The following is a 22,651-nucleotide window of genomic DNA, read 5'->3' as shown; positions in this document are numbered from 1 at the left end:
CAAAACCCCACACGCAGAAGCTATTCTTTCTACTCACCAGTACACAAAACATATTCATGCATAGATTATTTTTTTCTAGACAGTGAATTACTTCCATTAGTCAGGGAATGTGAATATCAGGCCATAGTGATATCGGATCATGCCCCACTATTGATGACTTTATGCATACCAAATACACACGCTAGTTATCGCCCATGGCGTTTCAATACATTACTTCTTTCTGATACCGGATTTGTCAAGTTTATTTCAAATGAGATAACTGAATATCTAGTACGTAATCAAACCCCAGGAATGTCCTCTTCTGTAATTTGGGAATCGATGATATATATCTTAGGGGACAAATCATATCATATAGTGCCCATATTAAAAAAGCCTTAAATGAGCGTCTCAAAAAACTAACCAAAGACATCCTTCAACTTGATGAGACATTGGCCCACTCTCCATCACCTGATCTGTTTAAGCAACGATTAACCCTTCAAACTGAATTTAATCTCTTGTCCACAAGGCATGCTGAAAATCTTATAAATAAATCAAGGCATAAGACATACGAATATGGTGAAAAGACTGGCAAGATTCTGGCTCACCAGTTACGCCAAGAAAATGCTAGTCAAGCTATAACTGCGATAAACAACGAGGAAGGCGTTAAACTTACAGATCCTTTAGAGATTAATCAATGTTTCCATAGGTATTATTCAAAGCTTTATACCACAGAATCTACTAATGATGAATCTCTGTTTGACTCTTTTTTTAGCAGCCTTAACACTCCCATAATTGATGAGGAAACTGCCACCAATTTAGAAAGCCCCTTTTCCAAAGAAGAATTTATTACTGCAGCCAGGTCCATGCAAAATGGGAAATCTCCTGGACCGGATGGATATCCGAGTGAATTCTTTAAAAAATTTGCCAGTGAACTTGCTCCTATATTACTTTTAGTCTATGAAGAATCATTTAACTCCGGCTCACTACCTGAAACAATGAGACAAGCTGTTATATCATTAATCCATAAAAAAGGTAAAAACATTCTAGAATGCGGCTCTTTTCGACCCATCTCTCTATTAAATGTTGACAGTAAATTGCTTGCTAAAATGTTAGCCCTCCGTTTAGAAAATGTTTTACCTTCTGTAGTTTCTGATGATCAGACTGGATTTATTAAAAATCGTCAGTTATTTTTTAATATACGTAGACTAATGAATATCCTTTATAATCCCACTCCACCCGACATTCCTGAGGTGCTTCTATCACTCGATGCTGAGAAAGCGTTTGATCGGGTGGAGTGGGATTACCTCTTTTACACTCTAAAAAAATTTGGATTTAGTGCAAAGTTCATATCTTGGATTCACGTTCTCTACTCTCTCCCCTTAGCAGCAATTCGCACAAACAAGAACTTATCCTCCTTCTTCCCACTGGGTCGTGGGACCAGGCAAGGCTGCCCTTTATCCCCACTCCTTTTCGCTTTGGCGATCGAACCACTAGCGATTGCCTTACGTGACAAGATCTCGATTAAAGGCATACAGAGGAATAATACTGAACATAAAGTATCCCTTTACGCAGACGATATGCTCTTGTACTTATCTGAACCATTAAGTAGCCTACCACTAACACTTGCCTTATTAGATACATTTGGAAAAATATCTGGTTATAAAATAACTACACAAAAAAGTGAGCTTATGCCTATAAATCCTGCTGCTGAACAGATTGTATTTAGTTCACTGCCCTTTAAAATAATTAAAAATAAATTTATATATTTAGGTATTTGGGTTACGCATAATTTCAAACATCTTTACAAAGCCAACTTCCCCCCGCTTATCGAATCTATGAAAAATGATTTTGAGCGCTGGAACTTATTACCGTTATCATTAGGAGGTAGAATTAACACTATCAAAATGACTGTGCTACCTAGATTTTTGTACCTGTTCCAGTGTATTCCTATCTTTTTGACGAAATCCTTCTTTTTGCTTATTGATAAATTGTTGTCTTCATTCATCTGGAATAAAAAAATTCCACGAATACGAAAGACTATCTTACAGCGACACCGTAAACATGGAGGATTATCCCTACCCAACTTTCAGTATTATTACTGGTCGGCTAACATACGCGCGCTGTTACATTGGCTTAACCCACCACAAGATAGCGGTCCAAAATGGTTACAGTCAGAAAAGTTGTCATGTGGACCTGCCTCTTTAGATGCTTTACTTTGCTCCAAGCTCCCATTACCAGAACCTGTATCCAGATATTCTATAAATCCAGTTGTTAAGCACTCCTTGAAGGTTTGGGCACAGTTCAGAGGAGCATTTTCACTCAATAGCATGTTAATTAACACCCCTATATCAAGAAATAATATGTTCAAACCTTCCGTTATAGATGGGTCCTTTGATATCTGGACCAGGAATGAATTAGCTACTTTAAAAGACCTCTATGTTGATAATAATTTTGCATCATTTGAGCCGCTGAGATTAAAATATTAAATCCCCAACTCACACTTCTTCAAGTATCTGCAACTTCGCAACTTTGTATCCTCACAATCAGCTCAATTTCCATCGATACCCCCCAGCTCTCTCCTTGATTCTCTTTTACAGTTTAGCTCCGACCATAAAGGGCTTATTGGAAAAATCTACATGTCACTCAATTCTCACAATTTAGAACCTTTGACACGTTTAAAAAGCCAATGGGAAGAAGAATTAGGCATCGAACTTACTGAGGATATATGGGACTCCACATTAGATAGAATACATTCACCTTCAATTTGCTTAAGACATAAGGTAATACAGTTCAAGATTGCACATAGGTTACATTGGTCTAAAGCGAGATTGGCAAAAATAACACCAAATATTGACCTTAACTGTGACCGCTGTGGAACAGCAACAGCTACTTTATCACATATGTTCTGGTTTTGCCCAAAATTAACAGAGTTTTGGCAACCTATATTCAAATTCTTTTCTGACCTGCTAGGAATACCCATAGAACCTCTTGCCATAATAGCAATATTTGGTGTAGCACCGCAGGATTTATGCCCCACTCGACATGGCAAAAACATGATGGCCTTTGCTATGCTACTGGCTAGAAGACTCATATTGCTTAAATGGAAAGACAAATCTCCTCCAACCTTCAATCAATGGATCAGGGATCTTCTGCACCATCTGACTTTAGAAAAAATCCGCTATGCCACAAGAGGCTGTGCCCTCAACTTCTATGCTATATGGCAACCAGTGCTAGATCATGTTGAAAAGATAGATGCCTCAGACATTTTAAATGTATAGATATAACCCCTTCTTCTTTTTACTATCCTTTTATTTTTATTTGTGTATGTTTTTGTTTGTTTTGTTAACTTGATTTGCGGATTTTTGTGTATGTGTGTGTGCCTTTTCTTTTTTTTTTTTTTTTAAATCATGTACATTTACTGACTGGTGGTGGTGCAGTGGTGTGGGGTTGTTTGTGGGGTGGGATTGTATTGAAATGTATATCAAATTGTATCTTTTATAACTTAAAAGAAAACTAATAAAAACAGACATGAGAAAAAAAAAACAACTACTGAAGAAAGGGGTTGCTGCGCAGCAAAAATGAGAGCATGTTTGATATTTATAGCATATTCCACACTCTCTGCAAGTGAAAGAGCTTCCCCTTGTGAGTTTTGGTGTAGGACAAGCCCTTGATTCATTTTTTGATGCTTTCCATATTGCCTGAGACTAGCACCTGGATGAACTGGACTGCTGTGCTGAGGGGAGCTCTGATTTTTCTATCGATAACTTACTATATATATATTTATCATGTGTAGCATGTTATCTCATTCTACAACAGCTAATATTAAAAGGTGTACTTTTCCGGCTTGTCTGGCGTTTCGCTTTGCTATATTTGTGTTTTTTTTGGCACTGTGTTTCTTGGATACCTACAGCTTATGGTCTGGCATCCAGTTGCTACCTTTTTATAAAGCCTCAACCTCACCTGAGTGCTGTGGGGGGACAATAAAAGTAAGAAAATACAGGCAGAAGGTAGAGTCTCTGCAGAAAAATATACAGCCAAACACTTCTGGTGGGTCATAAGTGATGACTGAGAGGGATTACTCCTGTATGTATTTTTTAGGAAAATCCTACATAGTCTAAGGAGTTAAAGATGATTATATATTTGTACCTTAGGTGGCTCCAGAAGTAGCTGGTGGAAGTGTTTCAGGTGTGGTTGGATGGCCAACAAAATGCTGCTGTTAACAGTGTAACTTCTCTCAAATCCCTGAGCATCCATTACACCATCCACCCTGTCATAAAAAAAACATACCAAATATCAAAAACAGGAAACCAATGGATAGTACATTTAATAAATGGTCACACAAGAGAGTTGTGACTAACTTCACTAGGCCAGGGGTCAAGTGAAAAATGACATTAGCAATCCCTCCACAGTAGAATAGAATTAATTATACACAGTTTAAAACTGCTTCACACAAAAGTCTCACACTCACACAGGCCTCCTGATTTCCAGTAATGTGAGAAGAACTTGAATCCCATTGACGATACAGCTCTCAGTACACTCTGCTGAGAACATATTCTGCAGCAACTGCTCCACACACTCCTGCCTGTGGAAACACAATGGAGTATGTCATCGCCTCCACATCCTGTCAAGAGAGTGCAAACGTGCGTGTGTGTATCTGTCTGTCTGACTTACGACTCCAGCACAGTCAGCAAAGGGTCAGGCTGTGAAATCTCTTGAAGCTGATTGGCCTGGTCTCTGCTCAGACGAATGATGTCGCACAAAGTCTGAGATGCATTAGACTGCCTCTGTTAGAGGAAAAACACAAATGCACACATGAACACTCAGTCCTACAAACTGTTTATTCAAGAGTCTGTGGACGCTAGTGATAGTATGTTTTGTTAAAAATACTGAAATGCCCTTTTACCTCTTCGTCTCTCTCAGGGTGAATGAGCTCTATGAGCCTCTGGGCCAGCTTCTCTTCATTCAGCCACTGTTGAGAAAAACACAACATTATAAATGCAAATATTGGTATGTCATATGTAAAAGTCTGAATGTGGGTCCATTCTTTCATACAATAAGTGTCTCGAGCCGAAGAGGGGGTGGCTCCACACAGCTGATAAGTCTTAGCAGCACATCCATCATGGCTGATGTATCAATATGCTTCAGGACCAAGGAAAGGAAACCCTCCTTCCGTCGCAGGAAACTGATAACCTGAACACAAGAGAGCAGAGGACACACCATGACATGAAAACACCAACTTATTGAGTCCATTGGTTTTTGGGTGAAGTATCATGGACCAAAGTGATGGTTATGAAGGTCACCAGAATCATTTCAAATCATCCCTCTAGAGCATAAATATAAACCCAGAATGTCATAGCCCTCAGGACTGTTTTCAAGATATGTTGCTCTCAACCAACCATCTTGTCAGACGTCTTTAAGCTCTACCCTGAACAGGGTAAAACCTGAACTACGTGCATTGCTTTATGCTTTGGAACACCTGCCTGTTGGCATTTCAAGAGAAATAAAACTTCACAGCTATCTTGGTTAATACTAATCCCCACTGTGAGCAGTTTCTATTATCTTGCTGGAGGCACCCCTCAGACTTTGTGAATGAAATTACGACGACACAAAGACATAGCTGAGTATGCCCTTTGATTAAGCTGTCTATGCGTGTGCGCGAGTGTGAGTGTGTGTGTGTTTTACCTGCTCAGTCTTCCGTGTGATGAGGTTCCCAATTGTCTTGCTAAAGAAAGATGCCAGGAGGGGGTTAAGTGGGGACGGCTGCTCCAGGAAGGCATACAGAGTTTCTAGCAGAGGCTCCTCATTACCCAGCTTATCATTGATCACTCCTACATCACATGTCAACAGCTCACATGCTATATTTGCATACCTGTAATGAACGAAGAGAACACACCTGTCTGTAACAATGAGCAGAAACAAATCTTGTTCTAATGTTCTACCTTTGTACTGCTAAAGTAACTAGATTAAAAAAAAGGAACAGGATTGCCCTAATTTTCACAGGTTGACTGTCCATCAGGTACTTAAAATGAATCATCAATGGTTTGGTTAGATAGTTGGATCAAGAACCATTGGTTTTCACAAATCTGAGCCCACTTAAGCTCTGACCTTTACTACAAAATGGCAGGTAAGAGATATGATGGAGTGCAGCACCAGCACAAAAACATCTTTTCCTGGATACAGTACACTACATCAGCACATTATACACAACCACCTACTTGAAGCGCTTTGTCTCCTCTACACCAGCAGGGGGCTCTGTGGAAATCATACGGACCAGGTCCTGCATGCACTGGTCCTGGCACAGGAACAGGAGAAGTCTGCAAATCCATAATGATGAGAAAAGGAGCACCAGTTAGCACCAGCAGGAATTACTGGGAATGTAATATCATAATGTGTTGCTAATATACTAAAGCTAACAATAAACAGACCTCCTGTTCTGGGCCTTGCACTCCTGCAACACATCTTCCTCATCCATGAGCTCTGTGAGCGTGACATCCTCCTTGTCTAGTAAAGCCTCCAGGTGAGAAGATGTGTGTAAGTCAAACTTCCAAAACATGGCTGACGTCACCGGCACATACACTTAGCTGCTGACCAAAAGAGGACATGATGATCAGTATGATGACCGTACAGCATACATGCACGAGTTAATGACAAAAACTGTGTACAATATCATGTATGTATGTATGCTCTTACATTTTGGACAAGGAGTAGTATCCTCAGTCAGATCTTGCTAAACCGCCATTTGCCTTATTGACGTTGCATGGCCCGGGCATCAATCAGCATCAGCAAATTCACTCAGTGAAAACACAAACACACCAACTTCATTCATACTAAACAACAGTCACACAAACCCAGGAGAGGTTGGCTTCATCCTGGTAATAAAAAAAAAAACAATAAACAACAAATGTTACAGGATCATTTCCAGGAAGACTTGCTCTGCCTTCATTAGAGCCAGAAGAAGAGTTAAAGTCAGCATAAGTGCGGAGGCTAGGCTTGCACTCCTCTCTGGAGAGAGCAGGAAGCAATGCATCTGTTATTGAGTTAGTGCTGCACATCTGTGTATTGACATCACCCGGCTTGCTTTGAGAATGGCCTCACACATACAGTTACATCAGCAAACAATGACTGGAGTGAGTCTGAGGCTGAACAAAACAAATCCCCCTGCTGGAAGACACTTAACTTTAGTGTGTGATATGAATACTTGTGTTTAAGGGAAACAACGGTGTCAGCCAGTGAATTGGATGAGGACTGCTGAATCTTGTATTAGCTGATGTCTGTGCTACTATAAAGTGCAAACTTGAGATTAGGTGTGGTGATGATGACAGCAATGTTTGAGGCAAGCAGGAGCTGCCACTGGCCAATGACTTTAAGGGAGGGATCTTCACCTTATGTCCCCATAAACCAAAGCAACCCATAGATAAAGGAAGAAATCCATCGCAATAAATTTGATCTTTAATTCAGACTATCATTAAGTGGATTACACAGCTGATTACCATGATAAACATGCTGCTTATTCAGCTTGTGTTTGTCTGAATTGTGGGTTAGGCCCCCTTTGAAAATGTATATAATTTCAGATATGGCAAAGTCAGCATTCACTGTATACACTGAAATACGTGTAATATATTTACAGTGTAAAATAGGGGTTGAACACGAGCACCATTTACACTGATTGCATAACAATCTCTCATAATGCTGCCCTTGTGTACCCATCCATTCAATTAACATGATGTAGCTGAACAAACAGGTGTTTTTGAGCTACGACTATAAACTTCAGGAATTATTTTTTTCCCTCATAGCTAGATATTGATTTTAAATTCCACACAACAGCACAACCATGGTCAGCTTTAAGACAGGCCTCACATCAGCTGGTAACGGTTACTGTTAGCTATCAACGGTTGTTTGTTATAACGGAGTAACAGTCATTTCTTTGTGACTTGTCTTATCCACACAGTTATCGAAACTTCACAAGCTAGGTTAGCTTATCTGCTGTTACCAGTCTCTATCGGTGCGTTTATGGTGCTTAACGACGGTGCCTTTCACTTACCTTGCATGCAGGTCGTAAACCAGCCCGCTAGCAATGTCCTAATCATGTTTCTAACGTTACCAAAGTATTTCAGGACGGTACCGGTGGTAAATGATGTTTATATTGTTTAAAAGGCTAACACCGGTCAGTCATTTATAACGGCTGCGTGGCTAATGTTAGGTGGGATGATGTCCTCCTGATTCAAACCTAGCGTCACCGTCCTCCGACCGTTTGACAGCAAGGCAGCTCGCGCACGGGTGTACGTTAGCCTACATATGTTTTCCTCCACGAGACACGCGACCGTTACCTGTTATCCATCATTTCATCAGTCGTCATCCACAAGCTGAACGGCAACTCGGCGACTTTGGCTGTCAGGTCACCCGAAGGCCCATAGCTGGCTGCTCATGACCGCGAAGCTAGCTTGAAGATACTACCCTCTCCCCGGTTGCAATGTCATTTACACTGCCGTTACACGGCGGTTGGCCTGCCGAGCGGCCGTGTTGTTGACAGGGTCCGAATTACACTTCGGCAGGCAGGCAACAAAAAATCTGTCAGATTTGGAAATCAAAATGGCGGATACCTAAAACGTAATCAAAAGTTCAGCTGTCCGTCAACTGTGTAATCGTAAGACCAACTCCGTATTTATTTGCGGTCACCCTGAAAAACTGCTGTCAGTGTGGAGCTAGTGATACAGCATCAAGTGCTGCAGTGAAACACTCAGATTCATCACTCAAACAAAACATTCAGCTATATGAAACAGTACATTTCATTTCTAAATTGTGCTAAAGAAGATGCAATATATTTTTTTAAAAAAATGTTTAAATCAAAAACATTTTACTACCACAAGAAATTGCTTGGTCCCTGGTCATGGACACCTGACAGTGCGACAAGTGTTTAGGGACTGTCCCTCATTTTCTGACCTCAGATTTTTGAAAAGCCCAAGGGGCCGATCTGAATCTTGATAATAAACACATTTATTTGCGATATAAAAAGCAAGCAGATAATACAAATATGCGACTCAAGCTTTAATTAATCCCTAGAGAAAGAACTACTAAAAATGCTATACCTTATTCATCACCTGGTGTGCTGAGGACCCCCTGTGCAGTGACTCTCGTCCCCATGCTGTTTTGCTGCCCCTGAACACGACTTTCCACTGTGTCAGGTTACAAGTCTGCATATTTATTATTTTACCATATGTGCATCTGCTGCTGCACGGTGAGGCTTTATCACCTGGCAAACAGTTATTGAAAAATACAGCATATATTAGCTGTAGTGATAGGCTAATAATCCCTGCCAGGCAAAATACAAAATAGAGTCTAGGTACTCTGTCTTCACTGGTGGAAGAGGTATTCATACCTCTTAAGTAAAAGAAGCAGTGCAGAAATGCTCAACAGCAAATAAAAGCAGCAAAACAAACAAACAAACAAACAAACAAAGCACTTTAAGCATCAGAAAATGAAAGTTCTAATTATACAGAAGCCCAACCTGAGAGTTATATCATTATAATATTGATACATAATACGGCCAATTGATGCATTAACATGTCAGCCAACTCTTTAATATTGTTATTGGTTTAAATGTTTCTAACTGTAACTGCTTTATATACTTTGGTGTAGTTTAATCTAAAATAATGCACAGTATTTAATAAACTGGTCATGTTTTGTATGTAAATTCTTAACATGAAAATAAACTACTGATTATAGCTGTTAAATATATGTTGTGGATTAAAAAGTGCAATATTTCCCTTTTGAAATGTAATGGAGTAGAGGAATAAAATCATAATACTCGAGTATAAGTAGGCTACACCAAAATTGTACCTGAGAACAGTGCTTGCATAAAGGTACTTTGATATTTTATACCACTGCTCAAGGTCAATGTATTTCCTTAAACCTTCAGTCTCTGCAGAAAATTGCTAATCCTTATGCACTGGTGTTATCTGGAAAGTCTGCAGCATAACCAACAAGAGACACTGGTTTAGACAACTGTAAGTCTTTAAAATAGAAGATAGTGACCCCTACCTTAGGGTTAGGTTGCTATTTCACAATATTAACTGGTTAATATAAATTACAGAATTTAAAGCTGTTGAATAGTCACCAGAAAACAGGGGCTACATGGCTGTGATTCACCCATAAGAGTCTGACTCCAGATTTAGGCAAAATTAGGCTACAATTTTCTATTGGAAAATCTATTATAATGCTGAAGATGTCCCAAGACATCATTTAGACCTTATTTCAGTGCCCCCCTGTGGAGTGGGCTTAATAAATGCTGCTCTTCTCCATGTGAAAACTCCAAGATACGGGGACATTTAAAAAAGCCAAAATCACTTGAACAGTGTGGTGTAGCCTATCTTTACAGACGGTCCCTAACTCCCTCACACACAATCCCACGTTATCTAAATACTAATGTGGACAAATCTGGAAAAAAACACGCCTGTAACAGGTGTTTTTATGTATGCATTACATTAATTAAGTCTAAAAGTAAATGTACAGCCATTTCAATCGCGTGGAGGCTCTCTCACGCTTCCGGGCGTTTTAACATGCAGCGTAAATATCAGTAATAAAACGTGTCGAATTAAAAACATACGATTTGTTCAATAACCGTACATATGAACACACACATTCAACCTTAAAAACATAAGTCCTGTAACCGTTTTCGGGGATAATACGGTTTCTGTTTGATGCATCTGTTTCCGAGTGGGTGTTTGTGTCTGTCGTAGTATCTGGCAGCCCTGGACAGTCCCAGCCGGTGATTCTTGCGTCGGTTCCTCGCTCAGCTGAACCTCCGCAGAAGGTCTTTCTGTGTAGCCGGTTAGCATCATGGCGAACGTGGTGGATACTAAGCTATACGACATCCTCGGAGTTTCACCGTCTGCCTCTGAAAATGAACTAAAAAAGGTACCTAATTTACTGTTTTATACGTGTGGGAAATGTGTTTAGTAAGGACAGAATTTAAAGAAGGGAGGTCATCTGTGAATTTTGGCCTAGAAAGAAGCCATCAACGTGAGCTAGGTTACTGAAAGCTAACGCTAGCTAAGGATTCTCAGCGTTGGTTTGCTAGCTCGTTAGCCTAGCCAGAAAGCTAAGCTAGCTAGATAACTATTCCGTACTTAAGGCGAGGTGTTTTTTAGTATAATTAAAGCCTCTCTTTAGTGTGTGTGTGAAATATCGGCACTTCTTGTGTTTTTTATCGTTCCCAACGTTTTAAAGATCAGAAGGATGGAGTTAGCCTGCCCAAAAACCAAGCAATACACGGGTGACCACGAGTGTGATAGCTTGCCGGCTATTGACATTATATGATACATTCCAGAAAATAGTCCCCACCAGGTTGAGCAGCAACGAAGCAAGAACCGGCTAAACCGCTAACACAGACAATGAAATACCACGAAGTAACCCCGCTTTTGTGTTCACAGTGTTGATGTACCGTCTGGTGACTTGAAAAATATCTTGAGCGAAGGTTTATAGATAAACATGTGTGGTGTTAACAAGATAACGTTGTCACCCGTCGTGTGGCTAACTCTGCTGTATACTTAGCGCAACGGTAGTTAGCCGATGTACGTCTCTGTGTTCCCCAAACTCCATTCAAACATTAGGCAGGTAGGGATTGTTTGTAATCGGCAAACCTACCCCTCAACATAAACATGACGTGAGACATTTGACTAAATTGTTGTGATCGCCTGTATATTTATCTTATATTCTACGACCAAATGAACCAATGTAACGTTAGGATAGTCGCTTGTAATCCCAGCATTACGACTAAAGGAAATCAACATACTGGGTGGTGGCAGTGTGATTCACTTGCAAAACGTTTTTATGTCCAGCTGGAGTACTTTTAGATTCATGCTAGCAGATTGTGAATTGGCTAGAAGATGATCATGCTATTATTTACCGCCTGATACAGCAGGTAAACTCTAAATATACACATTTTCAGGTGTAGTTTTGTTGACGTGTTCTTCCCTCTGGAGTATTTAGAGTGTCTGAGGTGTCAAAAGCAGCGATGCTCTTGCAAGTGCCCTCATGTTTTTGACAGCAAGGCCACAAGCCAAGCACTTAGCTTGTAAGGACAGTTAATACACTTAGTGACTTGCTAACAGAGCTATTTGACACAGATGGCACCTGAGCTCAAGCTGCAAACACACCTTTGTTCACGTTGATGTTTGGTTTATTACAGGCCTACCGCAAACTGGCCAAAGAGTACCACCCTGACAAGAACCCTGATGCTGGAGACAAGGTATGATGCACCAAAGCATGTCATGGTTACAGCAGCAACACCATAGTTAGCAGCAGCTCAATTGTTTAATAATTGGGACCAGTAGATGATGTCAACTTAATTTATCATGATCACAAAACATAACTCTTTGAGGATTTAGACAAGGTACAGATCAGAATTTGAAATATGAAACAGTGTTTCCCTAGCAAAAAGCGCATCAGTGTTTAATCTGTGCTGCTGTGTGACCTAACTCCTCAGATTCAACAAGAATGAAACCCCAAGAGACTACTTTTTAAATTTCCTTTTACTTTGTTCTTCAAAAACAAAACTAGTTGGCCCTTTTTGCTGCAATGTACCATTTTATGCGTCTCCCACAATGTGCCAAGCTGTCTGATCGTTCCTTTTATCATTCTCCAGTTTAAAGAAATCAGCTTCGCATATGAGGTACTGACAAATCCAGAAAAGAAGGAGCTTTATGATCGCTATGGAGAACAGGGGCTACGGGAGGGAGGAGGCGGAGGGCCCGGCATGGACGATATCTTCTCTCACATTTTTGGTGGAGGACTGTTTGGGTTCATGGGGGGACAGGGCAGAGGACGCAACGGAGGCAGAAGGAGAGGAGATGATATGGTGCACCCTCTGAAGTAAGTGTGTTACATAAATACATTTTGGCTGCTTTGATGGGCAATTTGAATACAATGAGTTGTCACAAGCATCTCATAACTCTTTTGTCACGCAGGGTTTCTCTGGAAGACCTCTACAATGGCAAAACCACCAAACTGCAGCTCAGTAAGAATGTGCTGTGTGGTGCCTGTAATGGGTGAGTTTGCTTTGTGTGTTTTATTTTAATCACTTAAAAAAAATCCATAGCTTCAAAGCGCTGATGGAAGATACTATGTAACTGCAGTAATTTTGTTGGATACAGATTCCCTTTAACAATGCTGATGTTTTGCTGTTTGCCTTTTAGTCAGGGGGGTAAGGCAGGAGCAGTGCAGAAATGTGTGGCATGCAGAGGACGAGGTATGAGAATTATGATCAGACAGCTGGCCCCTGGGATGGTCCAACAGATGCAATCAGTTTGCACAGACTGCAATGGAGAGGGTAATATGTCCATTAACACCCACACACCGACTATACTTTTAAAAAGACACGAATAATGTACAATAACTAGCACAACAGCTCTCTGAAAATTGTCCAATCTCTGTATGTGTGCTTGTGCAGGTGAGGTGATAAATGAGAAGGACCGCTGCAGAAAGTGTGAGGGTCATAAGGTGTGTAAGGAGACCAAGCTTCTGGAGGTGCATGTAGACAAAGGCATGAGACATGGACAGAAGATCACATTCTCTGGGGAGGCTGACCAAGCACCAGGTGTCGAACCAGGGGATATAGTCCTGGTGCTACAAGAGAAGGAACATGAGGTAAAAACAATTGGCTTGTTATATTGTTTAGCTGTATTTATTTTATAATGTTTTACATTTATTTGACAAACATGATATAATAACACCTAAGCAACAAATTCTGGATTTCAATCTAAACCAGGAATTCCGCCGTGATGGCAGTGACCTTCACATGGTCCAACGTATCGGCCTGGTTGAGGCTCTGTGTGGCTTCCAGATGACTGTTGCACACCTTGATGGACGTCAGTTGCTTGTCAAATATCCACCGGGCAAAGTCATCGAGCCAGGTAAACATGTCTTCATACCACAGTAATTGAGATTAGTGTTGTCGCGATACTGGAATTTCCAACTTCGATACAGTACTTGATACCATTTTCAGTACTACGGGGAAGAATTTACATTAAGGGCATAACACAGAACAAAAGAAAAATATGACAGGGCTGTAGTATGACAATGACCTCTTGTCTTTTCTTGGTTAGAAGCAGAGAACAGCAGAGTGACTGTAATAAACATTACACTGCAGTAGTGCACATGTGTGAAAGCCTCTGAGATTGTCTCACATTGAAAAGGCAAAAAGTGCAAGTAAAAAAAAAACAAAAAAAAAAATGCTGCAAAAAGGCTTATCTGCAACTGGAGCGAATGACATGAGAGACGAGAAGACAGCATTATGAGCGAGTGAGAAGAGGCGGGGCCAAAGGGGGCACTGCAGAGGTGTGCTAGTGTGTGTGTGTGACTTTGCTGTTGGAGAGAAGAGAGAGTGAGAAAGTAGTATCAATAGTATCGATACTGAGGAAAATGAGTATTGAAACAGTTTAAAATAGTTAGAATCAATATGTATTGATAAATCAATATTTGTGACAACACTAATTGAGGCTCTCATGACAGTCCTGCTTCTTTTGCTCTGGTTGATTTTAGAGGACAAGATGATTGCCTAATTAACTGTTAACTGCACCTATTACGGTTTTTCTTCTGCAGCTAGTTTTTTCTTTCTCTACTGTCTCTGCCTTCAAGCTGTCTTATGATTTATTAAAGTCTATAATTTCCTGGTAAATACTAAGGGTATCTGTAACACAGCATCAACTATGGTTTATGCACCAAAATGTAGTTACCCCAGATCAAAGGCATATACATTTTCATGACAGTTAAAACTTAAGAAAGCGGAATATAACACAAGTTTTTCTTGTCAAGTGTGTAAATATACAACAAATCCCAAATAATATGATTTTAAATTGTTTTTGTACCACATCATAACATGCAAACAGCCAGTGATGTACATATTTAAAGCATAGTTTTTATTGCCTGACAGTTGTGTTAGCATATGTAACAATATATAGCGTATAAACTGCAAGGTCAAATATTGTTTTTGCCCCTGCGTGCCTTTACATCCTTTTGTTGGTGTGTGTCTGTGTGGCAGGTTGTATTCGCATGGTGAAGGGAGAGGGGATGCCTCAGTACAGAAACCCTTTTGAGAAGGGAGACCTTTACATCAAGTTTGATGTCCAGTTCCCTGAAAACAACTGGATTAGCCCCGAAAAACTGAATGTGAGTTGCAATTGTTAAACATCCTGATTTGCACAATTTTAACTCCATTAAAGGGATAGGTAGGATCTTTTGAAGTGGGGTTGTACTCATCTATAGTCAGTGTATTATATACGGTAGATGCTGGTCAGCACACCAGCAGTTTGGAGAAGCAGGCAGGAGTACCGACACGGAAACTAAGCAATGTACTGCTGTGATGAGGTCAGCAAAAGTGTATTTTAGCCAGCTAAAAAGAGTCCCACATAAAAAAAAAATCCTAATCAGTATAAGTGTATGCTGTATCTGGAATATTTTTCACTGCTTCACCTTACCATCAGACGGTAATTTGTCACAGGGAACTGAAGCCATTTTATCACGCTCTTCAAAACCAGACTCCATTGACAAAACAGTAGATTTAGCTCGCAGAATATGAGAGTTGCTGGTTAGCCGCTGTCTTGATCAGTTTGTTTGTTTGTGATATTGTGTGACTTTGGCATTGAGGAAGGTTAGTTTGGATACACCAAAGTCACACAATAACACAAACAAACAATCTAACTGAGGCAGCAGTAGACCAGAGGCTAACATGTTCAGCAAGCTAAACTTACTGTTTTTTCCAATGGAGTCTGGGGGCTTTGACGAGAGCATAAATGGGGAACAGCTTTTCCATCAGAAAGGGCTGTCTGTGGCAATGGAAAGCAGTGAAAATCTTAAAAACTAAGAGATTTTTGTAAGTGGGACTTTTTTATGTGGCTAAAACATGTTTTGCTGCTGCCCTCCTCCACGGCAGTACATTGCTTAGCTTCTGTGGCAGTACTCCTGCCTGTTTCTCCAAACTCGGGGCGTGCCGACCGCCATCTCCTGTAGATAATGCACTGACTATGGATAAGTACTTAATATAACCCACTTTAAAAGACTGGAATTATCCCTTTAAGCTTGAATGATTGCGGTGTCATGATGTTTTTTTAAATTCTAATCTTTCAGGAACTGGAGTGCTTGTTGCCCGCTCGTTCAGAGAATCCTGTTATTGCAGCAGATGCAGAGGAAGTCGACCTGACAGAATTTGACAAGAGTCAAGGGTCAGGAGGTGGAGCCAGGAGAGAGGCCTACAATGATAGTTCTGATGAGGAGGGGGGCCACCATGGCCCGGGGGTGCAGTGCGCACACCAATAGAAAGACTCATACATAAAGACATGCACACACATAAATACATGAACATCCCTTGAGTCCCATTGCTAACACCATTCAAGACTTGACGCACATACATGCAGATTTATCTCCGTTCATGATTCCCATGAAAGAGAGATATACACAAACACATACACACGTATATCCACCCTCCTCAGTTCCATGGTGCCCATAAGTCAGAGATATGCTGGACGTGTGATGACCATTTTGTGTTTATGGACAGTAGTGCTCATCAAAGCCTCCAGCGAGAAGGTTCACTGACTGAACTTGACTTGGACCGCCCTGTTTTCATCCTAGGCTTTTACCTTTCACTGTGGGAAACACCAGTCTAGTGTATAAAATGCAAATATTGTTGACTATCTTGTATAAGGTGTAGTTTAGTCTTTCACACACAAGCGCATGCTGCTTTCTTGCCGAAGATCTTGCACACGTAGATCCAGGGTCTGGACAGGACATGACAGAGAAATCTGAAACCACACCTGTTAAAATTTCAGTGTGTCACTGCTATCAAAGTGCCCTGCTATCATAAGAGCTGACCTGATTACAGCCCTAAAAAGTGTGTCCTCTGCACAGCCTGCTGAGAACCGCACGTTTAATCCACCTCATCCTCTAAGAAGAACTGTCATATTTTGAAAATAGGACTGGTTTTTAGTCCCCAGCCTGTCACATTGCTAGAATATTAAAGCCCTGAGTAAAGCACCTGTCAGCCAGGCACCATGTTTTTTTTTAGTTTGGATTTCAAACTTGTCTTTGTTGGTTTGAATGTTAGTGTGTTCGAGACCACTGAACTTGAACCTAAGCTGTGTACTCTTCAGTTGATTTGAGGACACACTTGTGTACTTTGTATGTATGTGTGTGTAATGCGGTGGCTCAGTGTGTGCGAGCTGCTGTGGAATGTTCTGGCTTATTAGAGTGATAGTTATTCCTGCTTTGTGTTGGACTGCAGTGTGAGTGGACACTATATAGGGTCAGTGTAAGAGGAACAAACAATGTTTATTTGCCGAGAATCTTTCCCACGTAGACATTTCCCTCCACTCACCAGGATCCAGAGAGGAGGGTGTCCTCTCTCACAGGAAAACCACTGGGCCCGCACCAAACCTCTGTATTATACATATCTCCCCATCGTAGAGTTGTTAGCCAAACTTACATCCTTTGACATGTTACAATATTCCCACCCCCATAGACCTGTAAATAAATACTGCCCCAGTCCATAGGTGCATTCAGAGTCTACAGCAGTGTCCTTCGTCCAGTCACATTATTCCTCACACACATGAGCAATGGCCAACAGTGCCAATATAAATGTTATATTCACATGAAGGAGAGTTGATGGAACCTCTGTAGACTGTTAACATGCACCTCTGCGACTCATTGTGTATGGAATTTAGGCCACAGGGGGGATCGTGTGTACACAACTAAAGGGGGTCATTGATAAATGACATTACTGTTGATGCTTATGTTTGTCAAGATGATAATTAAACTGTATAATAAACAGTCACTTCAAATTTGATATCTGTCTTATTTCATATGCACAACCTGCAACATTTTTCATGATGTGTGCTTACATGACGATAAACTGGACGGACACTGCTTTCAAAATCTGCAGCATTACACTTCAACCCATCAGAATATAATCTGATAAACAGTGTGGTTTAGTAGATTTTTAAGTCATTAGAAAACCATACATTTTTTGGACAGTGTGGAGTGGACAACAATTCTGAATTTTAAGAAATACGGCACCCACACGATCATTTGTATATCCAGTACTCTGTGTTACATTGAATTTGTGAAGAAAACAGAAAATTCCTGATGAATTAAAGTAAGGTGGGGTTCACATTTAACAACGGCAAAATATATCAAAACATGCTCTTTCAAACTCACACAACTCGTGCGGTGTAATCAGACTCTCGTTAATCCAGTTGTATGCTCAGTACTTCTCAAACAGACAGCATTTTCCAATGGGGAACTGAGCAGAAAGTGAAACTTCATCTATTCTCTTTTCAAAGCCAGACTCCATTGACAAATCAATAGCTCTAATTTGCTGAGCACGGGAGCTGCTGATCTATCTCTGCCTCGATCGGTTTGTTAATGTTATTGTGTTTCAAAGGTTTAGTTTGGATTCACCAAAGTTACATGAACTAAGCACCACACAAACACACAAACAAACCAACCGATTGAGACAGTGAAAGACCAGCAGCTCCCGCGCTAAGGTAGGTAAAACTACTGTTTTTGTAAATGGAGTTTGGCTTTGAAGAGAGCATAGATAAGTCTCACATTCCATTCAGTTCCCCATGGTAAAGGACTTGCTGTTTAGGAAGTACTGAGCATGTGATTGGATAAATGAGACTTGGATTATACTGCACAAGTTGTGTGAGAGCTTGTAAATAGATGTTTCCGGCTTCCTCCCACAGTCCAAAGACATGCAGGTTAAATGGTGACTCTAAATTGTCCGTAGGTGTGAATGTGAGCGTGAATGGTTGTCTGTCTCTATGTGTCAGCCCTGTGATAGTCTGGCGACCCATCCAGGGTGTACCCTACCTCTCGCCCAATGTCAGCTGGGATAGGCTCCAGCCTCCCTTTGACTCCTAACGGGATAAGCGGTTACGGAAAATGAATGTTTGATATAGTTTTGCTCTCATTAAACATGGTCCCCAATCAATGAAGTAATCCATATGCTCACCATATCTGTGAAGGCAGAGAGGTAAAAAAGGAAAGGTAACACAACATGACTTTCTGATTTCCAAATGGTCATTTTGTGGGTGAAGTATTCAACAACAGCAAAAGTATGTCAAAACATAAACTTGTGCGGTATAACCCAAGTCTCATTTATCCAGTCGTATGCTCAGCTCAAGCTAACACGCCGTAACTAATTGATACACAAATGGTCATTTTGTGCGTGAAGTATTCCTTTAAATGCCGTCGCATATGACTTAAATTCATGTAGAATTTTCTATGTTAACTGGAACTTTGCGAGGCGTCGTGAATTTAACGTAACACAGGGTGAGTTATTGATATACAAATGGTCATTTGGGGGGTGAAGTATACCTTTAATTAGACATAAATTCAAGCAGCTGTAGTTTCTCAGTCTGCTCCATCATCTGTGTCTCTGCTGTGGAGAGCTACTGGACCCAGGAGTTCCTTAAATCCTGCAGTATTCCTGGAGAAAAAAGGCAGATATAGAGGATGGTGGTAAACCGAACGTTTGTGTTTCCTGTTTAAATTAAAGGGGCGTCTCTTACCGGTCACGTTTGGACTGCATGACATATGAGCGCTCTCTTCTCAGCTGCTCCAGCCGTTCTCTAACAACTGTCTTCTGCTGATTCTTATCCTCCTACAACACAATAGTAATGGTGATATTACAAAAGTTACATTATTAGGCAGCCTGCTAGGCTCAATATTCGGCAAGTCACCTGTGGTAGATCTTGTGTGAGGTGCCGCAGCCTGTCTGTGTGTTTCAGGCCGAGCAAGTCTTCCTCTGCCTTCCTGTTTTGGATGATTGACAGCCGCTCCTGAACCTGAAACACAGTGTCACAGTGACATGTGACCTTTGCCTCTGATAAACACTGATCTGAATACTCTCAGTTCCCCTCTCCCCCTCTCTATGGCGGGTGAAGTTGTGCAACAAATCCCTACTCTGCCTCTACATGTTCTCTCACCCTCAGCAGCTGTCTCTCTCTGTCTCTCTGCTGCCTCTGTTCGACCTTTCTTTGCATGTCCACCAGGTTGCGCATCGTCCTTTCTCTCTCCAGCGCAGAGACTGGTTCTGTTGTTCGTTCTCTCTCCATCAGTGTGGCCTCCCTTTTTGCAGGGCCACAGTCAACCTTTACAACCGGAAACAACATATTTGTGGCATTTAAAATTTGAATAATGTGGAAATGTTCAGCCAAATCATGAGCACTGGTTGCAGGAAGACATAACAGCAGACTCACCGTGGCTGATGTATTATATTTCGGGGCCTCAGCATGGGCAGAGTCAGGCCCTCTCAGATCCCACAGCTCTGACTCTGTTGCAGTTGGACACATTTCCTCCCCAAGCACTTCTCTGTCTGCATTAGCTGTCTCATGGGTCAGTTCAAAGCAGAAGTCACCAGCATGCTGCTTCATCTCAGCAGGGTCTACCAAGAGATGTGCGTGTAAATCCTGCACGGTCTCTGCTACCAAAGCATGTGTTTGCAGGTCACATTCAGGTTCTCTCTTCCCTGGTTGATCAGCTGCTGCTCTCTCCTCCAAGGTCGACTAATGAGAATGCAAAAAATTAGATGTGTGACATAGCAATTAAATGTGTTATGGTTGCTTTATACTTATAGAGTACCTGTCCTACTGTGCTGCAAGGATGACCTGTGGGTTTCATCTCCTCTCTGTCACTCTCTCCTGACGTCTCCTCACTCTGTGTGTGCCCAGCTGTGCCGCTTGTGTCACTTGGCTGTACACCCTGTCTCTGTCCCGTGCCTCTGACTGCAGCCTCACAGTCAGTGTCATCCTCTGGTGGTTTGCTCCAAGCGAGGGCGATCAGTGAGCCCTGTTTCTCATAACTCTGGGGGCTCTTTGTTGTTATGCCCACCTCTTCCTCCTGGGCTTCTCCGTCTGCAGCGAGACTCTGATGGGCATTACTTGTTGCATCTGATACACACAAGATCTCCAAGTAGGGCAGGTCCTCCATGACTGCTCCACAACCTGGGGGAAAGCAACATGTTGTAATTGCAGCTGTGAGTGTATGGTGATCTGTGTTTGTCTGTGTTTGCAGTACCTGCACAGACATCGGTCCGCTCTGCAGGTTGCACCACATTTAGTTCTCTACCGGCCCCTCTGATTGAATCCACTGTTGGAGCTTCAGCCGGCCCACCGGTGCCATTTTGAGTATCGTCCAGTCCACTGCGGCAGGACTGAGCTGTGATTTGCTCACTGCTGCTATTTTCGGTTAACTTTGGATAAGGAGTGAGTGAAGTAAGAGGGCTGTCTGAGATCAGGTGGAGTAGGTTGGTGTAGCATGGTGCTTGAAGTTCAGATGCATACTCATCTCTTAGAGCGTGGAGCCTCTGTGCACTCTAACAGAAACATAATAGACTGTGCTTTATTAAAAGAGCCTGTGTTAATGTAGAATCTTGGTATGGATGCTGTGGTTGCTCTACCTTGTCAATCAGTGCTGGCAGTAATGCAGAAGCTTGGACCTCCTGGAGCTCCATCAGCTGGGTCAAGAGGAGCAGGGAATAATCCTGCAGCTGGTGTTGGTACCACATTGCTGGATTACTGCTTATGTGGGCCTGAACTTGGGGCTGTGCCTGAAAGCTTGTTTGCTTTAAGGGGGTTTGAGTCTCATTGGGTGTCTGCAGACTGGCATGGATTTGCCTCAGCTTTTTGATACAGCCACTTCTGAAAGCAGCTTGTTGATGATTATCTGTGTAGGAAAGAAGAAACAGGAAAGATGGAATATAGAAATAAGGGGAATACAAAAGACAAGCTCGCAGCAAAATAATAACAAAAAAAAAAGTGATTCACCCTCTTTTGCAGGCACCGTGCAACCTGGCTCCTGCAAATCCTCTACGGAGACCCCATTTGCCAACTTGACCAGGTGCTTCCTCTCCTGCTCCTGAGTCAGCACCAGCAACTGCAGCACTGCCTGCTGTAACAGGGTCAGAGTTGTTCTGCTGCTGATAAAACCACTGTAGTGTTTCACTGTTAGCCATTACTCAGTAAACATAATCGCAGAACAGAATTTTAAGAATAATTTTACAACATAATGTGCTGCCTGTGTCTCAGAATCACTTGCCCAGATGTAAACTACCTGCTGTGGTGATACTGAGACAGAAGAGAAGTCCTTCTTTTGCTCCTCCTTGTCATCATGTAGCCACAGAGCTGCCTGCTCTGCTCTGCAGGGACTCTTCACATGTGGCCTGAGCAGATACACAAAGTACACGCAGCGTATAGCTGAACTATTGTGTGCAAATAAATGCTATAAAGCCAAACCAGATGATAGTGAGTACATTTTCATTTTCAGTGTTCATTGTTAGTGTTTGTTGGCTCACCATGTCTCCCAGGACTGCCGAGCTGCCAGAAGAGCGCCGTAGGACATGTTTTCTCTCTGAGCTCTGAGAGTTGCCAAACTGATGTACAGACACAACAGTCTCAGGCTCTCTCTGTCCAGCCTGGAGGGGAAATATTAATGAAGCAACTCATTCTGAACCTGTAAAAGCCACATATAATCTAACTATAACAACTGCTTGCATTAACATTAACCTCTCGGGTACAAGGTGAGCAAGATCTGACAGTATGTAAATCAAATTATTATAAGGATATTCTAAAGTCAACTCATCTGACATTATTTCAACTTTCTTGATGTGTAGATGTATTCC

General features: G+C 41.6%; 3 protein-coding genes across 6 annotated transcripts in view; 1 reads left to right on the top strand and 2 right to left on the bottom strand.

Moving 5' to 3' along the window:
* The window catches only part of ppp6r2b (protein phosphatase 6, regulatory subunit 2b), a 23,053-nt gene extending 14,254 nt beyond the window's left edge, over positions 1-8,799 (bottom strand). Inside the window, exons 1-10 of one of the 4 annotated variants that reach the window (XM_050074278.1) lie at positions 8,307-8,799; positions 6,670-6,848; positions 6,405-6,560; positions 6,195-6,293; positions 5,662-5,848; positions 5,032-5,169; positions 4,883-4,948; positions 4,651-4,763; positions 4,448-4,561; positions 4,126-4,246 (exon numbers count right to left, since the gene is read on the bottom strand). In XM_050074278.1, the coding sequence (XP_049930235.1) occupies positions 4,126-4,246; positions 4,448-4,561; positions 4,651-4,763; positions 4,883-4,948; positions 5,032-5,169; positions 5,662-5,848; positions 6,195-6,293; positions 6,405-6,532 (966 nt within the window). In that variant the 5' untranslated portion in view covers positions 6,533-6,560; positions 6,670-6,848; positions 8,307-8,799. The other 3 variants (XM_050074275.1, XM_050074274.1, XM_050074277.1) reach the window with 3 other exon arrangements.
* Positions 8,800-10,733: 1,934 nt separating this feature from the next.
* On the top strand, positions 10,734-17,812 carry dnaja2b (DnaJ heat shock protein family (Hsp40) member A2b). The gene is made up of 9 exons (XM_050074280.1): positions 10,734-10,893; positions 12,167-12,226; positions 12,623-12,849; positions 12,945-13,025; positions 13,173-13,306; positions 13,427-13,623; positions 13,745-13,889; positions 15,017-15,144; positions 16,102-17,812. The coding sequence occupies exons 1-9, from the start codon at positions 10,816-10,818 to the stop codon at positions 16,288-16,290; spliced, it is 1,239 nt and encodes a 412-aa protein (XP_049930237.1). The 5' UTR covers positions 10,734-10,815; the 3' UTR covers positions 16,291-17,812.
* On the bottom strand, positions 17,254-22,421 carry LOC126408612 (uncharacterized). The gene is made up of 12 exons (XM_050074279.1): positions 22,325-22,421; positions 22,084-22,192; positions 21,798-21,921; positions 21,431-21,696; positions 21,049-21,346; positions 20,614-20,975; positions 20,232-20,537; positions 19,959-20,123; positions 19,713-19,817; positions 19,542-19,633; positions 19,348-19,459; positions 17,254-18,987 (listed from the first exon to the last, which is right to left on the bottom strand). The coding sequence occupies exons 1-11, from the start codon at positions 22,369-22,371 to the stop codon at positions 19,384-19,386; spliced, it is 1,950 nt and encodes a 649-aa protein (XP_049930236.1). The 5' UTR covers positions 22,372-22,421; the 3' UTR covers positions 17,254-18,987; positions 19,348-19,383.
* Between the last annotated feature and the right edge of the window lie 230 nt (positions 22,422-22,651).

The sequence above is a fragment of the Epinephelus moara genome, chromosome 20, assembly GCF_006386435.1.
Source record: "Epinephelus moara isolate mb chromosome 20, YSFRI_EMoa_1.0, whole genome shotgun sequence".
Taxonomy (NCBI): Eukaryota; Metazoa; Chordata; class Actinopteri; order Perciformes; family Serranidae; genus Epinephelus; species Epinephelus moara.
Note: the sequence above shows the minus strand (reverse complement) of the source record. Positions and strands in the feature narration are given on the sequence as shown.

Coding starts and splice junctions, on each gene's coding strand:
- dnaja2b (XM_050074280.1), top strand. CDS start 10,816: ATGGCGAACGTGGTGGATACTAAGCTATACGACATCCTCGGAGTTTCA. Junction 10,894..12,166: donor CTGAAAATGAACTAAAAAAG/GTACCTAATTTA, acceptor GGTTTATTACAG/GCCTACCGCAAACTGGCCAA. Junction 13,026..13,172: donor CTGTGTGGTGCCTGTAATGG/GTGAGTTTGCTT, acceptor TTTGCCTTTTAG/TCAGGGGGGTAAGGCAGGAG.
- LOC126408612 (XM_050074279.1), bottom strand. CDS start 22,371: ATGTCCTACGGCGCTCTTCTGGCAGCTCGGCAGTCCTGGGAGACATG. Junction 21,697..21,797: donor CACGGTGCCTGCAAAAGAGG/GTGAATCACTTT, acceptor TTTCCTACACAG/ATAATCATCAACAAGCTGCT. Junction 19,818..19,958: donor GAGAGAGACAGCTGCTGAGG/GTGAGAGAACAT, acceptor ACTGTGTTTCAG/GTTCAGGAGCGGCTGTCAAT.